Raw genomic sequence first — 17,188 nt, forward strand, 5'->3', positions numbered from 1 at the left:
TTTAAAAAATTATTAATGTCCAATAAAAACAAAGAATACGCAAAACACTGCTAACATACCAACTTAAAAAGAATAAACAAAACCATAGTTATCAGCTCTCTACCCTCAGGAATAGTTTTCATTTTTACTTTTCATTATGTTTTCTGCCGCCCCGTTTCTTTCCAGAAATACATTGATTTGTGTCTAGAGGCATACCCTTTCCCTTTCTCAGACACGTATACCAAAATAAATTCCATATTTCTTTAAAATGATTCATGTTCCATATTCCTTTTCTAATCTTGGTTTAACGGGGTGATTTGCCGTTAATGGCCATATTCGAAATTTCTTTATATTTCTTTCCTCCATATTAAATTGGTGAGGTTTTTTCCCCAGTTCTTTGCAGAGATCAGCTTTGGCCACAATTATTGTAATAATAATTAATTCTTTTGACGGGACCCTATGGCAAGGGTTCACGATTCACAATTACAATCATTAGGAACCAAACAGATGGGAAATGTCCTTTGGGAACATGTTTTCCATAAAGGAAACCATTTTATTTCTTGACACGTAGCTGCTGTGGGAAAAATCCCTGCTGAATTTGGCTTTCAGATTTGATGCATTCTTTGGTCTGCAGATCTCCTTCCAGAACTTATTCCGGACGCCGCCAGTGAGGAAGAAAGAGCTTCTAAAAAATTTAGTTCAGCACCCAGATGTGGACACCCACCTCGTACTGAAATACTGCAGGTGAGGCTTAAAGGCCCTTGTTGCAATAAAAATACAGTTTTCTTACAGGAACTGCAACAGGACCATTAAGTGTCATTAAAATAAAAGCAAAGTTTCCTTCCTAAATGTTGCCCTGGACTGAATCACTGGGCTTTTCAAATAGGGCAATTTGATGGGTCTTTCCCCCTCCAGCTTTCTTTCTTTCTTTTTACATTTTTCCAGTACTTACCAGTTAGACACCGATGCCGCGTTGCAGCTGTGGATTGAGACACGCCTCTGGAACGCCAGCACAAGCCACGTGGAAAGGGAGGCGTCGGGGAAGACCTCGAAGCCTCCCGACACGCACGCCGCCATCGTCACCAAAGCGGTGGAAGCCATTCCCCTTTTGAACAGCGCCACAGGTTTGGTTACCAGCCTCTCGGCGATGTTGCACAAGGTAAGAAGAACAAGGCAACCCGTTAAAGGCCAAAAATCTCTCCCGTTTCACAGAGATTGAGAAAGCAAGCCAGCTCCAGACTGGAGAGAATCCGGCTAACCCTAAAAGCCGTCAGGGAGAAATGGTTTGGGGAAAAATAGATATTTTTTGTCCTTGATGATAGAAAGGCTTGGCGGAGGGAGCAAATCAAGCACTGATCGTGACTGCAGGATGAGATGGGATACATAAGAGGAATGTGTGTTGTTGTTGTTTTGTAATCATTGTCGTAGAGAATTATTCTTCCGTTTCCGCACTGGTTTCTAGTCATCTTGTTTTCTGCTTCTAATTCCTGCAACAGCTTGATCCCTACGACTACGAAACTATTGAAAGCCTTCTCGCGATTATAGAAAAGGCCGGGGCAGGAACAACAGGCCTCCCGCTGAATCGGGTGAGAGGATGATGGTTCCTTACTTGTGACAAGAGTGGCCGTGTGGCTCTTAAATTCTTTTCCCAAAGGTGTCTCTTAAGAGTTAGGAGAAGGAGCGCTCTGATTTTGTCTTTTGTGTGTCACCTCCAGGCCCTGATGCTCATAAAACATCTGAAATCGTATAAAAGGCTCTCCCCTCCTGGAGATCTGGAGCTTCAGTATCTTTTCGAACAGGCCATTCCCCTGTCGCCAGCGGCTCAAACCAGGCTGCCTTTCCACTTGATCTTCTTCAGACCGTCTCACTGTTTTTGGAAAATCGTCCGTAAGTTTGCAGAAGACTTTAAAATAAATTTAAAAAAAAAAACTTTCATGGGTGACTCTCTAGATCCTTTGAATTGGGTTCCCAGGACCCTCGGCCAGTTTGTTCATTGGTCTGAGACAAGAGAACTGCAATTCAACTGCATGTGGAGACCTAAAGTTCTGCTATTTTAGTATTCATTTTCTGGCGTTGTTGTCTCTTTCTTTGCCACAGCTTCAGAGTTAAGTGAAGAATCGTTCCCGGAGCTGCTTCTGATCTCCAAACTTATGAAGGTAACAATATGCATATTTTTAAATTCCATGTATTTTAAATTGTGTTGGCAAGTGTGTCAACGCTGGAGGCCTTCAAGAGAAAATTGGATCTTTTTCGGATCTGCTTTGGTTTGGATTTCGGCGTTGGGAAGGGGGTCGGACACGATGGCCTTAAAGGCTCCTTCCAACTCCATGATTCTAGGATCTTAGGACATATTATTTACCTTAAATTGCTAGACTTTACCATGAGACAAGAACACTGTTTGTCTACGATTACTATCTGCAGTAAAATACTGGATTGTGAAAAACGGAAAAGGCTGGTCAAGAATACCCTTCATTGCAATGATTTCTTACGGGGGTCCCCTTTCTGAATTTCCTTAGAAGATCTTGCTCCAAAGATGACCTCCTTTTCCGTCTTTCTTTCAAGTTCCCCTTGGATCCCCTCTACGTTTCGGCCGCCAACCACCTCTTCCAAAAGAAGCTGAAACCGAAAATCCTGAAATCCGCAAACAGCGGAGGTTTGCCGGGAGACGACAAGGACTCGGGGAAAACGGTCCAGACCATTCAATCTTACTTGGCGTCCATCGCGAACCCCGAATGGGCCACGGCTCTCGCGCTCAACATCGCTCAGGAACTTCCCGCAGGTATGCCGTGGGGGGAGGGGAGGGTTTCTGCCTCTCAGGGGGGGGGGAAAGGTGTTTTTCTTCCCAATGTCTTCTCGCCTGGATCAGATCAATCCACACCTGGATAGGGATCGGGGTCGTCCTGCAGGCTTGTTAGAGGCGCCCCTCCCGCTTAACACGGGGAGTCCGACGAAGTCTGTTCCTTTCGGCAAGACTTTTCTCATGGGCCCCTGCTGTTCGTCACCGTCCCGGACGGGATTTTCCTTTGGCCACAGAAATTGGAGAGTAAGCCCCAGGCCCAAAATACGTCTGAAGTCTAAGCGGAAGAGTCTTTGTGAGCAACCAGGGAAAGACACTCATGTCTGCATCCTTTTCCTCTCTCTTTTCTTTCCCCCTCCCTACCTCTAGGGCCCATCAAGGTCCAGGCTTTGAAAATCTGCCTCGATTTGGCTAAGAAATGGCTGAAGAACACGACGGGGGAGGTACTGGGGAGCCTGGCATCGGAAAGCCCAAGCAGATATTTAAAGAACCATTTTGGCTTACACCCTTACCCACTCCATGGGGACCAAGAAATGAAATGGGGTGGGTGAGGGAGAGACAGTCAAGATCTGTGCAGCCACCCCGAGAGAGGTCCCGAAGTCTTCTACTGGAGGCAGGGCCTTCTCAGTGGTGGCACCTACATTATGGAATCCACTCCCAGAGGAGCTGTGCCTGGCCCCCTCCCTGGACTCCCTTAGGAAGCTGTTAAAAGCATTACAGTGGTGCCTCGCTTAACGAGTGCACCGTATAGCGATGTTTCCGTATAGCGATCCCTTTTTCGGGATCTCTATATGGAAACATACCCGATCGTCGCAATGGGGAAAACCCGCATTGCGAAGATCGGGTATTGCGGCGGCCATTTTGGAGCTGCCGAACAGCTGATCGGCGGTTCCAAAATGGCCGCCGGAAGCCCGGAAATGGCTGCCGGCAGCCGTTTTCGCGCCCTGCCCTCGCTTAGCGAAGGCGCGAAAATGGCTGCCGGCAATTGGAATCCTCGCTGAACGGGTAAGAAAGGTATTGGAACACATAAAACTAAGTTTAATGCGTTTCAATACATTTCCCCTACCCGTTTAGCGATGATTTCGCATAGCGAGGGTTAATCCGGAACGGATTAACCTCGCTATGCGGGGCACCACTGTACTTTTCAGGGAGGCCGGGTTGAATATCCCAACTCCTGTTTCCCCTTCGGGCTGTGAACTTTTTTAAAAAAAGTTTTTAGATGATGCTTTTGTTCCTGGTCTGATCGTTTAATGTTCTTTGTTTAACTGCTTGTAAACCCACCCGTAATGGTGCTCTGGCCCTAGTAAGGCAGTAAATGGGTGGGTGGGAGAAGACTTAGTAGACAAAAGCGGGCCCTGATTCTCTGAGCCTCGGCGCAAAACTAGATGGAAACCGGTTCTGTTTTCTGGTGAAGGGAGAGTCTCGGGAGAAGGCCCAGGTTCATCTGAAGAAGCTGCAGGTCCAGCACCAGCGGTCGGCTACAGAGGCCGTGCTTACCACCCACCGGCTGGACTCCGAGGACCACCTGAAGCTGATCGGGAAGCCGGCCAAGCTGATCGTCTTGCTCTATCAGCACAGCAGCATCGCCGAAAGGCTTCACCGCCCAACCGGTAGAGACGACCCCGGTGAGCTCCCCTTTTCGCATCTCTGCCCCTCTGCAAAAAACAGATGGCAAAGGGGATGGAGAAATCTCTAGGTCCTCCAGAGAACCCCAGAGGATAGAGGAGTTCTTTTTTAAAAAACTACAATGCCCAGAATTCCACAGCCCATGTTTGCTTGGGCTTGAAAAAAGGAAGCAGGTTTCTTGTGTGAGTCTTTGCGGGGATTTTCAAACTGTAAACATGGGGAGATGGAGGAGCAAAAAGGGGAAGGAGGCCAGCCATGCGTGGCCATGGCTCTGGAAGAGCTCCATGCAAAGGATGGGAAGACGGCTCATTTAGCAAAACTTTATTCACAGGGGTGTTTGCGTCCGCAAACGTAACTCGTAGAAGAACCTTTTACGTTCCCCGTTTATGGGTAGGAAATAGAAGGCAGGGAAGTGAGATTTTTTTGTCCTGCTTCTTAACATTACTCCTTGTGTACGCCTGTTAGATATCCATGCTGCTGCTAAAGAAATAGCAGAGATCAATGACTTAGATATGAAGAAAATATGGGAGATGCTGTTAGAAAAATGGCTGTGTCCCAGCGTGCTACCGACGGATGTAAGTATGTTTTTTTCCCTAGAAGGAGGCTGCTGGCGTTTGGGGGCAGCTCTCGCAACTAGTAGCCCCTGATGATTTTGTCCTCCCATCTGTTCTTCCCATTATAGTTTTAATGTGGTTGCAATAGCCCACTGACATGGTACAGTACGCTGAATTTATGTCTCGTTTGTTGTACCTGTCATTTGTTTATTTGACACCTTTACTGTTGGGTCACTGTTAGAGATCGTTGCCGTAAACCGCTTGGCGTCAGCGGTATACAAATGCACGAAATAGATCCATCCATCAGTTCAATCTCCTTGTTCTGAAAAATGTAGTTTCTCCCTTATTTTATTCCTTTTCCTTTCTGATTTTCCTAGAAAACCCCAGAACACTTTGGGAACCTCCAAGAAGACGAAGATTTCAAGAGGTAGGTTTCTGATGCGAGTCTCCGCTGTTTTGATTGCCCGCTTGGTTTCCTTTCCACGGCGCAAGCAAATCAAGGATGTGACCCCCTGTTTTGAATGGAAGACGTGTCTTAGGAGCCTCAATATTTTCTGTACAATGCTGCGTTGTGTACCTTTTGAGAAAAGGCAGCAGGTCATCTCCACAATCTTAAATACAGTCGACAAATCAAGGACCTCATCGGACTGTTGACATGTCCTTGCGTAGAAAGAAAAACGTTCAATTTCTGTTTCTTGCAGAGTCATATATCTCCTGCAGCTGCAACCTCTGGATCATAGCCTAAGAATCCTCTACGAATATACAGTATCTACCACCTCTGTAAGTTAATACTCGCCTAATCAGAAGCACAGATGTGTACCTGTCTGCACACTTTTTGGACTACAGTTCCCAAAATCCCCACCACTAGCACTTTGACAAAGGAGGTGGGGACTTCTGGGAATTATAATTCCCCCCCCCCAAAAAAAAACACTGTAATTTTCCAGATTTTGGAAAGAATAAAGATTCTTGCTCAGCTATCGAGGATAATATCTCTGCTTTTTAACGGCACGGAATGTTCAACGGAATAAATCAGGAAGAAGAATATTGTGTTTTGTTCATGGTTATTCTCTAAATAAAAGCAAAATATGTCTTTGTCCACCTCCTTACCCCTCTCTTGTTTCAGCCTGTCGGAGTAAACCAGCTGACATTTGCTCACCGAAGCCGGGCCCTCAAGTGTTTGCTCTACTTGGGTGACTCGTCTGCTGTCGAATCACTCTTCAAAAAGCCTATTGAGAAAGTGAAGTGAGCAAAATTCGGTTTGCCGTTAGTCACAGAAAGCGTCCACTCTCTGTGGAATTCGTGTTAATAAATTTAATCCCCTTCTCTCCCTCTTTCCGCAATACTGTAGTCGCGTCCTGTTTAATATTTGCATACTAATTTATTTCTTTATTTGCTTTTAAACAGATATTTCCTGAAGTGCTTAATATATCTCACCGTGTTTGAAACTCTGAATATTCCGTACACCTACGAATCGTTCCGCAGCGCTCCCAAAGAGGGGATGATCAAAGGATTGTGGAAAAACCATAACCACGAGCCTCTGGTAACTTTGGCAGGGTCGATACATATAGGGAGTAATTAAGAGGCCAGAAATGTTAAAACGTTAATATAGAAATGCCTTTTTCTTCCTTTGGCGGAACAAATCTTTCAGACTGCCGGATGAGAAAAAGCTTTCGTAAGCCTCACTTTGGAGCCTCCTGCTCCAAAATATTTGCACTCTGCCCGCAACCCGGCTTCAGAGTCCCAGGCAGCTGGCTAGAGGTTTGCTCAACCTTCCATCCTCCTCTGAGATTCATAAATTGAGTACCCAGCCTGCTGGGGGTGGGTAGGCAAAGTGTAGCTTGCATAATTAAATTGCAAACAGCCCATAGAGTGGGGGGTTTTGCCACTCCTTTATAATACTGTTTTTAAAACTTTCTATTAAAAACATTTAAGAATACATAAAAGAGAGAGTCAGGAGCACAGAAAACATACTGTTTCTGCTCAGTAATCCAAGGCTGGCCTTGAACCAGGATATCAGCTCTACTTTAGATTACCCAATTTTATTTACGGACGGCATGCTGGGCTGCCGTTCTCCTGGTGATGGGGCTCAAGACCGTTCAAAGGGGAGTTTTACGGTACCTTAAGGAAGGAACAGTTGTATTCAGCGCAAGCTTCCATGGACCGCAACCCAAATAAACCCTGACATTCGTCAAAGTTGGCACCGGATTCTCTGTTATTTTTTTTTTTCCCTGCAACTCTCCTTGGGGATTGAGACCACCAAATCATGTTGATGTCCAATAGCTTGGCACTCCTTGAAGAGCAGGAGGCAGCGTGACTGACGTCCTGTTGTTGTTTTTCTTCTTCCTCCTGGGTTTCAGGCAGTGAGACTGGTGGCCGAGCTGAGTCTAGAATACCAACTCCACGACCCTGTGCTTTGGAATGGTTTGTTACAGAAGCTGATTTACTTCAAAATGGTGAGAGGGTTTTATTTATTTTTTATTCCCCTTGAGTGAAGAAAATCTGGATGCAAGCTGTTATTCTGTAGATGGGTAGAAGCCATTTGGTGCCCATGCTGGGTTTGATTATATTCGGGTATATTTGAGTCCGGCTCTATTTATGAGATGCATTGGACCAATCCTGCAGGATTCATTGTCCTTCTTTTCTTGATGCTTTACTGTGGGTCTGTCCATCCCATGTGTGTTAAGCTACTACAGTGGTGCCTCGCTTGACGACGTTAATTCATTCCAGCGAAATTGCTGTAGAGCAAAAATGTCGTAAAGCAAAATAAAAAAGCCCATTGAAACACATTAAAAACCGTTCAGTGCATTCCAATGGGATGAATACCTGCTCGTCCAGTGAAGATCCTCCATATGGCGGCCATTTTCAGGTGCCTGTCTTGCGAAAAATGCCTCCTAAAAACAGTGGGGAGCCATTTTGAGCAGCCGGCAGCCATTTTGAAAACCCAACGATCAGCTGTTTTTATCGTCGTAATGTGAAGAATCGGTTCCCAAAGCAGGGAACCGATAGTCGCAAAGTGAAAAAAAAACCATTAAAACATCGTTTCGCGATCGCAAAAACATCATTGTGAAGCGGATTCGTCATTAGACGAGGTAATCGTTAAGCGGGCACGACTGTACCTTGATGCAGTTCAATGGGGAAAGGATGGTGTAGATTTCAAAAACCTTAATTTCTATAGATTTATCACGGAATGATGTTCATTGGCTGTCCCTGACGGAATTCGAACCATGCCGGTGTTTAACCAGCGCCGGTAAAGTTGATTTTACAGGAGGTCACCGTGTCCTCCTCCTGGGCCCTTCCACGCCTTTTGAAATATCTTTTGTCTTCCAGATCCATCCTCTCAGGAGAGTTTTAGTAGCCATTTCGGGTGTCCATTCGTTATGGCAGGTGTGTCATCCTTCCTTCCTTCCTTGCCTCATGAATCTGTAGCGATCTCTGCTTGCTATTGGTTTCAGCACGCGAGCGAATGTATTGGGGTTTTTTTCCCGGGAGGCCAAGCGGAAGGGCTCGATGGTCCATATCCGGATCGCCTCCAGATTTCATCCGTCTCATGCATTCTTTTGTATGCAAAGGCAAGGAAAAAAATAGGCTCAATATTTTGACCTAAGTAGAAAGGTTTCCCTGGAGACGTTGGCCTCCCTTTTTGCCCCTGGCAGAATTTAATGCTTTTAAAATCAGAAAGCCCCTTTCTGATGCACGAGGGTCCAATCAACTTAAAAATCCTGGAATAGTTACGTTTTAATAAATAAGTGGATCTCCAAGTGTCCATACGGCTCCTTCTGTTCTAGCCGGTGGTTTTTCACAAAGGTTTTAACTCAGGTACTTAATCCATTGCCTTACCATGGTTGGGTGTTAAATGGTGAAATTTAGTAACAGAATTTTTTTTCTTAAATGATGGGTCCTATGGGGGCCGAAGGCCTTCCCCGTTTTCTCCTACGATGTAAAGAGTCCGTTCATCTGGTTGCAAAAGAAGGGAAGACCGGAGCCCGCTTGGTTCTGGGGGCATCTGCCGATTGGCTTCCCCTGGCTCAAAATTACATGGCTGCTCGTTAGGAAGAATTAAAGAGTCTCCATTGGCTTGTTTTCTTGTCCTTTTTCCTTTGTAGGGTGTGTTTGATTGTAAGGCACGGAATGAGTAGACCTCCCATCTTTATATAGCATTAAGAAAAATGTATTTTCTAATGGAATAAAGCAGTTGATTATTGTTAACAACCTATCAATACACTTAAAAAAAAACCTGGGCATTTCATACAGCTTACTTTGGATATTAAGATGCATTTTACCTTTCCACAGGTTCCGAACTTCAGCCGAGCCTGGCAGAGTGTCATTCTGGCACCGTTTCTCTCAGGTTAGCTTGCTTTTCCCCCTCATCTCTGTGTATTTTCATGCTACCAGGTCCTCATGTGTTTTAGGTAGTGCCGTGGCTATTCCTCTGCAGAAATACAGAGAAACTACCAGGACAGCAGCTGGGGATGTGAAGAACTTACCAAGATGGAAATTTGGGGTTTCACCGAAGTAGAAGTTGTCTGTGCTACTTGGTGTTTATGCATTACAAAAAAAAAAAAATCTGCAGTTTCTCTCCTTTACAGGGAGAGATTTTCTCAGCCGCTCCACAGATCTCAGGGAAACAACCCAGAATGCATTTAAAACAAATCCTTTTCCTCTTTTTTTTAAAAGCTGTGCATCCGCTAAACGCTAGCCAGCAAGAAGCCTGCTATGAGTCTTTCAAACTGCTGTTAACGTAAGTAGAGGAGCATCTTGTGAAGGCCAATAAATGCTAAATCTAATTAATCTCCATGCACCAGGGTGGGACGATTTAGTGCCCCAGGGTCATGTTTTGGTAGAGATTCCAAAAAAATCCCACAAACCCCTATATGTATAAGGTGGGCATTCTACAACGCGGTCATCTTAGAGGCAGGAAACAGGCTCCCTAAATCTCAGCCACTTACCATATCAAGGGCTTTTTCTGCCAGAAGGGAAACATTAGGGACGGCTTTTTAAAAAGGAGAGAATGTTCTGTGCCAGCGGGTGGGCAAACCAGAATCCCAGAAACCAGAAGGGCTGCGCTCTTGGCTGTCGGTAGGCGGGTCCCATTTAGGGGAGACGAAGGGAATTGCTTTGAGTTCCACGCAAGGCGAAGGTACCTCGTTTTTCATCCTCCTCCACTTCCCAAGGTGTCCTGTCCTGGCTGACCTAGATCTCATTAGGATCGCGAAGCAGTACGCCGAGCTGGGTCTGTCGGCGTTGGCTTTAGGGTGCCTGTTGCTGATTCCTCAGCCCGAGAAAAAAAACCAGCAGATCCGGGTGAGTGAACACGCACCAATAAGGGTGATGGTTTCTTAACTGTAAACCCAAAATTATTTGTTCTGCAAAATCTCTGATCCTGTGGGTTTCCCACCCACCCACCCACCTCTAGGGCTTCCTATCTTCATGTCATCCGGAGGTTGTTTTACGAGAGGTGGAACAACAGATGAGCCTGGGCGAAGGAGCGGGTTTTGCTTCACAGGTACGGAGTAGGGAATACAAGACCAGACAGAGGCGGGTGTTTCCATCACTCGTAGACGTTCACTGAGATCATTTTTTTCACCACTTTCCAGATTAGGCGTTTGATTCTGGATTATATCTTGAATGAGACGTTTGAAGGATTTCCAGCCGCCAAATACTCCTTTTTATTGAAATTTGAAGAGATGGATCCTGACAAAGTGAAGGGTCTGGTGAAAAAACTTGTACATAAGGGCAGGTCAGTGAAGGCAGAATCCCAACATGTGTTTTTCCTTCCATGGTGGAAGAAAAGGCACACCTAAATCCACTCCACTACTGTACACCAATTGTCCTTAAGGGAATCTTACTATGGCTTTGGAGGAGCGACAGTTTTATTAATAACAGCCTTAAAAGCTTCTTTTCCTGCTTCGTAAGACACTACGTGGGGCATCAAAGCCTGCAGACTAGAACATTTAGAGGTCATGTCAAAGGAAAAATTTGATGCACTCATAATTCTGCAATACTAGTTTATAGGTGGCACTTAATGTTTATAGGCGGGACGTGTAAGGAATTGTACTGCTGTCCACCAGGCTGTTATGGCCATTTTATAGGCCTGGGATCTAGACACAAGCAGCTACTCTATAGAACTTGAGAAACCACCTTCTTCAGCCATTAGGATATGTTTCACACCCGGCTATCATTCACCATTGGGGGTGGGTGGGAAGAAATGCCTTTCCTTTCTCTGTATATATTTTGTTCTGGTTACCGACTGCAAAATTAAGAGGCCTTCCTTTCATAACAACATACCTGTTTTTACAGGATAGACGATGCAGCAAGTCTAATAACAGAATCCCTTAAAAGATCTGGAAATCCTCTCCCACCAGAGAAGTCACCTTCAGAGGTTGTGAAGGTAAGAAGCATGTATTTGTGTGAATCTTATGAAGGATTCTGTTGAAACTTCTACTGGAAGTGAATAAGAAGCCCAAAAGTTTTTTTTTAAAATACTGCAGGTTTTATTAAATGCCAATAACCAATGACTTTTCTGTTTGGTACGAAGGAGGTGTGGGAAGATCAGGGACCAAGTGACCTTGAACTCTGCGGTCTGCTCTTTCCTATGGTTGGCTCAGTTTCCCCTCATTATGACTGCTTCTAAAAGATTTGTCTTTATTAATTTTTTCCCCCAGATGTACTTCAATGGGGAGCTGGCATAGACCTCTCATCGTAACTCCTAGAAGGGGACAGAGCGTCTAAGGACTCCTGGAACATTATTTTACAATAGTCACTGTTGCCATTTAGATTGTGGGTTTTTTGTAATGTGCATATACTAATTTAAACCCATGACAACCTCCTGCTGCTTTTAAGGCCGACTACTCCCTCCTCAGACATCAAATATAAATAGTTTTACTGAATCCGGTTCACTGCCATCCAAACCCCATTTATATCCTATGTTTTAATAATGTACACGAAGGTCATACAAAATGTTTCTTATCTGTACTTTGTATGTTTATTTGTTGATGTTTACACTGTAAATAAAATTGCTGTTAGAAAAGTAAAGTCAAAACAAGTGTTTATTACAAGACTGGGACTGCTTCATGGCAACACGCCGAATTTCTCTGTGCACTTTGGACATTATTTACAAGCATAAGCCGCGTTCCGGCAACAGAAAGCCAAGCCAAGGCAGAAGCCATGGGCTGTAAACGCTGTCGTCTACAGGAAGGGAAGAGTCATTTCATAAGCAAACAATATTGCAAACGCTGTGGACTGTTAGGGGCATTCTGCAAAAAAAATGGTGGGGGGGAGAGAGAAAAGACCGGGAAAAGGCAGAGAAAAAAAGCGACTGGCTTTAAGATTTCTTGTATTCGATTCTTTCTACTTTGACGTCATCCCCAATCAGCTGATACACATAGGTCACGACCGTAGACGCTTGGATGTCCATCAGCACAAATGAAGGAATGATGTTGCTGTGTAGGGAAAAAAATGTTCACATTATTTTGCATCAAGAGTGTGCGGGGGGGGGGGGCTCTTATTTAAGACTGCCATGTTGTGTCTGGGAAGTTGAAAGGAAGTCGCAGTAGCCTCCCTGGGATTGGCTTCTATATAAATATTCGCAAGCCAAGGGGGCACAAAACACACAATGTAAAGCCACTTCACATTTAATTGGGAGCTTCACGGCACTGTGGTTCAACTGCAGTACTGCAGCCAAAACTCTGCTCACGATCCAGATTCAATCCCAGGTAGCTGGATTGAGCCCCACAGCCTTCCATCTTTCCAACTTGGGTACCATGCTTGCTGAGGAGAAATTGTGCAGCCTAAATAATTAAACTGTGAACTGCTCAAAGTGCTTTAAGAGCTACGGGGTGGTATGTAAGCAGCACAGTTTGTTTTAACTGAGTTCTGCTGAAATCCTCTAACAGCAACTTGTAACACCAATGAATCGTATTGGCAAACTAAGAGTCACTGTCTCCGTCTAATAATTCTGCTGGAAGATGTTTTGATTTCATGTCGCTTTCCTAACGAGAAAACACGAGATCTGGGCATTCAGCCATATTTACTCAACCCAACACCACCAAATTCATGCAGGAATAATAATACTTCAAGGCCAAGAATAGCGAGGAAACACAAGATCCTTAACGCAGCTCATAGAACAGGAAATAAGGCCACCCTGCCCCCCCCCAACCTGAAAAGGGTCTGCAAAGTATCACTCACTTTTCCAAGGCGCTGTAGGCTCCTGTTGCCGAGCCAGGATTAATGTAGAACTTGTTTTCATGTTCAAACGCCTCGAATTTGTGTGTGTGGCCGGAAATGAGGATGTCCACATCAAATTGCCTCTGCAGTAGCGCCAGGCTGGCCACGTCGCCCCATGGAATAACTTGATGGCCATGAATCAGGCCAATCTTAAACTGTCCAACGGTTACAACTTTCTGTTCAGGGTAGTTCAGGTTCTGCGAGCAAGGACAGGGCAGGTAAATTACTTACACGGAAAGAGTCCCTTAATATATTTTTTAAAAATTCATCCTGTACAAAAATGCTATCACGTGTTCAAACGACAGCAGACTGTAACCATCTCATGTCCTGACCAAAGTAGGTGGAGAAAGCCGAACCTTGGCTACCACCAGAAATGGCGGCGCGCACCCAATTCCCAGGCACTCCTCAAGAAAAACTTGCTATATCTGAAATTTGGGCAGGGGGAGAACAGTCACGTTAAGTCAGAAAACCATCTCCTGTGGCAACTTAAAAGACCAACAGCCCACTTTGGACTAGTTTATTTGGCATAAATAAGTACCATATTTTTCGCACCATAAGACGCACTTTCCCCCACAAAACAGGGGGGTGGAAAGTCTATGCGTCTTATGGAGCGAAGAAAACAGATTATATTTTCCTATTTTCTTCTTTAAAATGGTGTGTCTTATGGAAAGGTGCGTCTTCTGGAGCGAAAAATATAGTAAATATAAGAGCTCATGCCAAATAAAACACAGGTGTCCTCAGGGAATCCACAAGGCTCTGCATTTTACTACATCCAACGTTCGTTAGAAGCATATAATGCAATAAAAAGGGGACCTTCAATAAGAGTTAGACCTGTTGGATCGGCTGTATTTATTTGCCATTCAGCCGTTGATTCAGTGGGTCTCTTCAGGACCAGCAATCGGGTTTCGTCTTCAGAACAGAACTCTGCACCATGCCCTCGCCAGGCAAGGGTGTGGGTGTCATTACCTCATCCAAATCCCCTCTCACGACATGGACATCGCCCGCCAAGGTCTTGAGGTAGTCATAGCTGTCCTTCGTGCAGAGGTTCCCCGTGCAGAGGATGTGCTGGATCTTTCCTGGAACTAGCAATTTCTTGAATTTAGCCGGCAGGCTGTTGCAGCGGTGGGGGATGTGAAGATCTCCCAGCACTAACACCAACTTAGAAAGGGGGAAAAGAGGGGAAAAGACACCCTTGAGTTTCTGCCAACACCCCCAGAGCTGCAAACCTTTTCCACAGTTCCACAGTTTGACACAGTGCTAGACAAGCATCACGGAAAAACAGAGGCTTCTAGTTGAACCGCATCTCTCCTGCGTTTTCCAATGTATTTAGAAAACCCCATGGCACAGGGATATCAAAAGGAGGCAAGCAGACATTCACGCCCTTCCTTGGCATGGGTCAAAACCTCCAGCCATGAAACACGCCTTAGCCCAAATGCAGGACTGGGCCGACTTTCAAACCCCACTCGTGAGATTTTCCACGTTGTCTGTGCCAGTTTTAATGTGTCACAAGCCCATCCGCAGGGTCACAACAGACCAAGATGGCTGGCTTGCACTCTGTCTTAATCCAGGAAACTTTTGCTACTTTTTGATATGCCTGCTCAGGATTCCCACCCACCCACCCAGGTCACACAGAATTCTGGGACACCTTTAAGGGCGCACACAAACTTCTCCGAGCTTTGGACAAGCTTGTATGTCGGGGGTAGGAAATGAGGGCCGTTATACGACAGCTGCCTGTGGTTGGACCCTACATCATCCACTCTTGCCATAGGGCCTCGCTATGCATTCTCTGAGCTGACAGGAGCATCCCGAAGCATACTGTTCATCTATTATGCAGTGGGCAGAGATCAGCAGAGTGCTGGAGGCTTTTCTTGATACCTTTTCTGCCTTTTTTTTCTCACTGAAAAAAAATGTAATATACTTATGACCAACGTCATAATTTAAAGCAAACTCATCATGAAGAATTTTGGCTCTTCTACAAAAGTTTAGCTACCACTGTCAGTTCCAGCCAGTAAAAAATTTTTCTTCCAATCTATCTTATGAACTCCAAAAGCCACAAAGAGAAGGGTCACCTACCACCGTGTTAGCAAGAGGCCAAGATGAACAAACTTACTCTGTGCCCAGCCTTATGGGATGGAGAAGTTGATTGCAGACAGGGGTGGGAGGAGTGAGAGGATGGGCGGGCGGGGATGGAGTGGGGGGGAAAGGGGAAGAAAACAAAACAGGGTGAGACATGAACCGTGTTAAATAAAAAGGAAGCAACAGAAAAGGAAATATCTCAAGCCATATTAATAAGCAAATCATCAATAAGATTTGAATGTTAGGGAGAGAAAATGTTAAAAAAAAAATCTGATTTATGCAACGAATGCCATAAGGATTATTGGAAGGGCTTTCCCAGCATTGTCTGATGAAACCGTCGTAATATCTCTGGGTTTGCCAATGAACTGCTAACATTTTAAATTGACATACAATGTGAGTCAGGTAGCTCTCTATTCAGATCCATATTGCTCCCAAAGTGTAAGCGAAATTACAAGAGAGGAATTGCTGCTGTAAGTGCCTTGAATTACGATGAGTTAAGTATTATAGGGAGGTTGTTCAGAGTGTGACTGACGGGAAGCAGGGCAGAATCAGCAAAGAAAGGGCCGGAGCGTGTCCAGTGGTTGCCAAACTCACAGGGAAACTGACTTCCCTCGACTGTCATTCCCTCAACCCCTTTTACCTTCTTGACCCAAGTCTTTGCAGGAGGGCTTAAGCCCACTAAGCGGCCACCGAAACCCAGGAAACTAATTTCTCAACTCAGTGAATTTAAACGCAGCACATCACATAGACAAGAAAAGAGTCGCCATGGGTCCTTTTGAGGAGAAAAGTGGGGGAGAATATTTGAAATAAATCAATGAGGGTTGCCTTCCCTTTCTTTCCTCTTCCAGCATCATTTTAAGAAAAGGGGGGGGAGGAAAGCATCAATAGACTGGTGATAGTGGGAAAACATAATAATAATTAAAAAGCCAGGAAGGGTGTCTGGGGCAAAGGGAAGGTTACCTGGCTAGGAATACAGCCACCCAATTTGTGGGGAAAAAATGCCCTATAATTCTTCCAAACATCCCATTATTTTAAATAAGCCAGGCAGCTCTGGAAGACGATTCTGGATTATTCCCCCTACGTTAAGACTGGCAGCCTCTGCCCGGCCCCAAAGCACCCCCCCCCTTTTATGTGTCCCGATTCGCCCTGGGAACCACGAGGGCACCCAAAGGTGAGGCAGAAAAAAAGGGCTGGGGGCCGACAGGCCTGAACAGCCATGAAGGCAATTAATTGGGTGAATTAATTAATTAATTAATAGCCAGGCTTATTCCGACCTCCTGAGCGTCGAGCGACGCCCTCTTGAACCAGCCTGGCGCCCTCAAGATTTATAGATGGGACGACAACAGCCCCCCCGCATGGTTGAGCCAGAGCCACCACCGGCTGTGGATGATGGGGCTTGTAGTACAAACATAGAAGGCAGGATATTGAGGGGGTCGAAGTGAAAGCCCCCCCCCGCAAGCCAACCCGGGGTAGCGCCCCCACCCCTTTCCCTGCCCCATCGGGCCCCCCCCCGCCGTGTCTGCCCCCCACCGTCTCCTGCGCCCCTTTCCGGGGACGACTCACCATCTCGACCCCCCCTCAGCGCCGCTCCGGTCACCCCTTCTCGCCGCCGCTTCCGGTGTGCCAAACCCAAGGTCCGGAAATGACTCCTACGGAAGCCGACGCGGGTGTCAAAGGGGGAAAAGGGGGCGTGGCGTGGGCGGGCGCAGGCGCGCAGGCGCTGCTCGGCGAGCCCGGAGAAGGGAAGGGGCCAAAGAGTAGCCGACTCTATGGAATTAGGAGCGCACTTCCGGCTCATTACGGACGCAGCCGCTCCTGCCGCGCGGGGGGAGCATCCGAGAGGAGGGAGAAGGGGCGGTTCCAACCTTAGGCCACTCATTCCTTCCCTCGTCTTCCCTCTTATGGCGGCGTTGGCGCGGAGCATCACGGAACC

General features: G+C 46.0%; 2 protein-coding genes across 5 annotated transcripts in view; one reads left to right on the forward strand and one right to left on the reverse strand.

Moving 5' to 3' along the window:
* KNTC1 (kinetochore associated 1) overlaps nt 1-11,998 on the forward strand; it is a 33,566-nt gene extending 21,568 nt beyond the window's left edge. For all 3 annotated transcript variants that reach the window (XM_072983441.2, XM_072983442.2, XM_078381804.1), the window contains exons 43-64: nt 614-723; nt 925-1,138; nt 1,476-1,565; nt 1,695-1,866; nt 2,077-2,135; nt 2,542-2,758; nt 3,146-3,219; nt 4,191-4,401; nt 4,868-4,977; nt 5,334-5,383; nt 5,658-5,736; nt 6,080-6,198; nt 6,361-6,496; nt 7,314-7,409; nt 8,284-8,340; nt 9,247-9,301; nt 9,631-9,694; nt 10,128-10,257; nt 10,370-10,459; nt 10,551-10,693; nt 11,254-11,344; nt 11,619-11,998. In XM_072983441.2, coding sequence (XP_072839542.2) covers nt 614-723; nt 925-1,138; nt 1,476-1,565; nt 1,695-1,866; nt 2,077-2,135; nt 2,542-2,758; nt 3,146-3,219; nt 4,191-4,401; nt 4,868-4,977; nt 5,334-5,383; nt 5,658-5,736; nt 6,080-6,198; nt 6,361-6,496; nt 7,314-7,409; nt 8,284-8,340; nt 9,247-9,301; nt 9,631-9,694; nt 10,128-10,257; nt 10,370-10,459; nt 10,551-10,693; nt 11,254-11,344; nt 11,619-11,645 — 2,394 coding nt within the window. In that variant the 3' untranslated portion in view covers nt 11,646-11,998. The remainder of the gene's footprint in view (nt 1-613; nt 724-924; nt 1,139-1,475; nt 1,566-1,694; nt 1,867-2,076; nt 2,136-2,541; nt 2,759-3,145; nt 3,220-4,190; nt 4,402-4,867; nt 4,978-5,333; nt 5,384-5,657; nt 5,737-6,079; nt 6,199-6,360; nt 6,497-7,313; nt 7,410-8,283; nt 8,341-9,246; nt 9,302-9,630; nt 9,695-10,127; nt 10,258-10,369; nt 10,460-10,550; nt 10,694-11,253; nt 11,345-11,618) is intronic.
* Nucleotides 11,916-16,976, reverse strand: VPS29 (VPS29 retromer complex component). 2 transcript variants are annotated; one of them, XM_078381805.1, is made up of 5 exons: nt 16,819-16,836; nt 15,290-15,301; nt 14,146-14,337; nt 13,141-13,376; nt 11,916-12,395 (listed from the first exon to the last, which is right to left on the reverse strand). In XM_078381805.1, exons 1-5 carry the CDS (start codon nt 16,819-16,821, stop codon nt 12,278-12,280), a joined length of 561 nt encoding a protein of 186 aa, XP_078237931.1. In that variant the 5' UTR covers nt 16,822-16,836; the 3' UTR covers nt 11,916-12,277. The 2 variants fall into 2 exon arrangements, with proteins under 2 accessions (XP_078237931.1, XP_020658321.3); XM_020802662.3 differs by lacking the exon at nt 15,290-15,301 and having other exon boundaries at nt 16,819-16,976.
* Between the last annotated feature and the right edge of the window lie 212 nt (nt 16,977-17,188).

Source organism: Pogona vitticeps, chromosome 14 (genome assembly GCF_051106095.1).
Source record: "Pogona vitticeps strain Pit_001003342236 chromosome 14, PviZW2.1, whole genome shotgun sequence".
NCBI classification, from domain to species: Eukaryota; Metazoa; Chordata; class Lepidosauria; order Squamata; family Agamidae; genus Pogona; species Pogona vitticeps.

Coding starts and splice junctions, on each gene's coding strand:
- VPS29 (XM_078381805.1), bottom strand. Junction 13,377..14,145: donor TGAGAGGGGATTTGGATGAG/GTAATGACACCC, acceptor CCTTGCTCGCAG/AACCTGAACTACCCTGAACA. Junction 12,396..13,140: donor GCCTACAGCGCCTTGGAAAA/GTGAGTGATACT, acceptor TTCCCTACACAG/CAACATCATTCCTTCATTTG.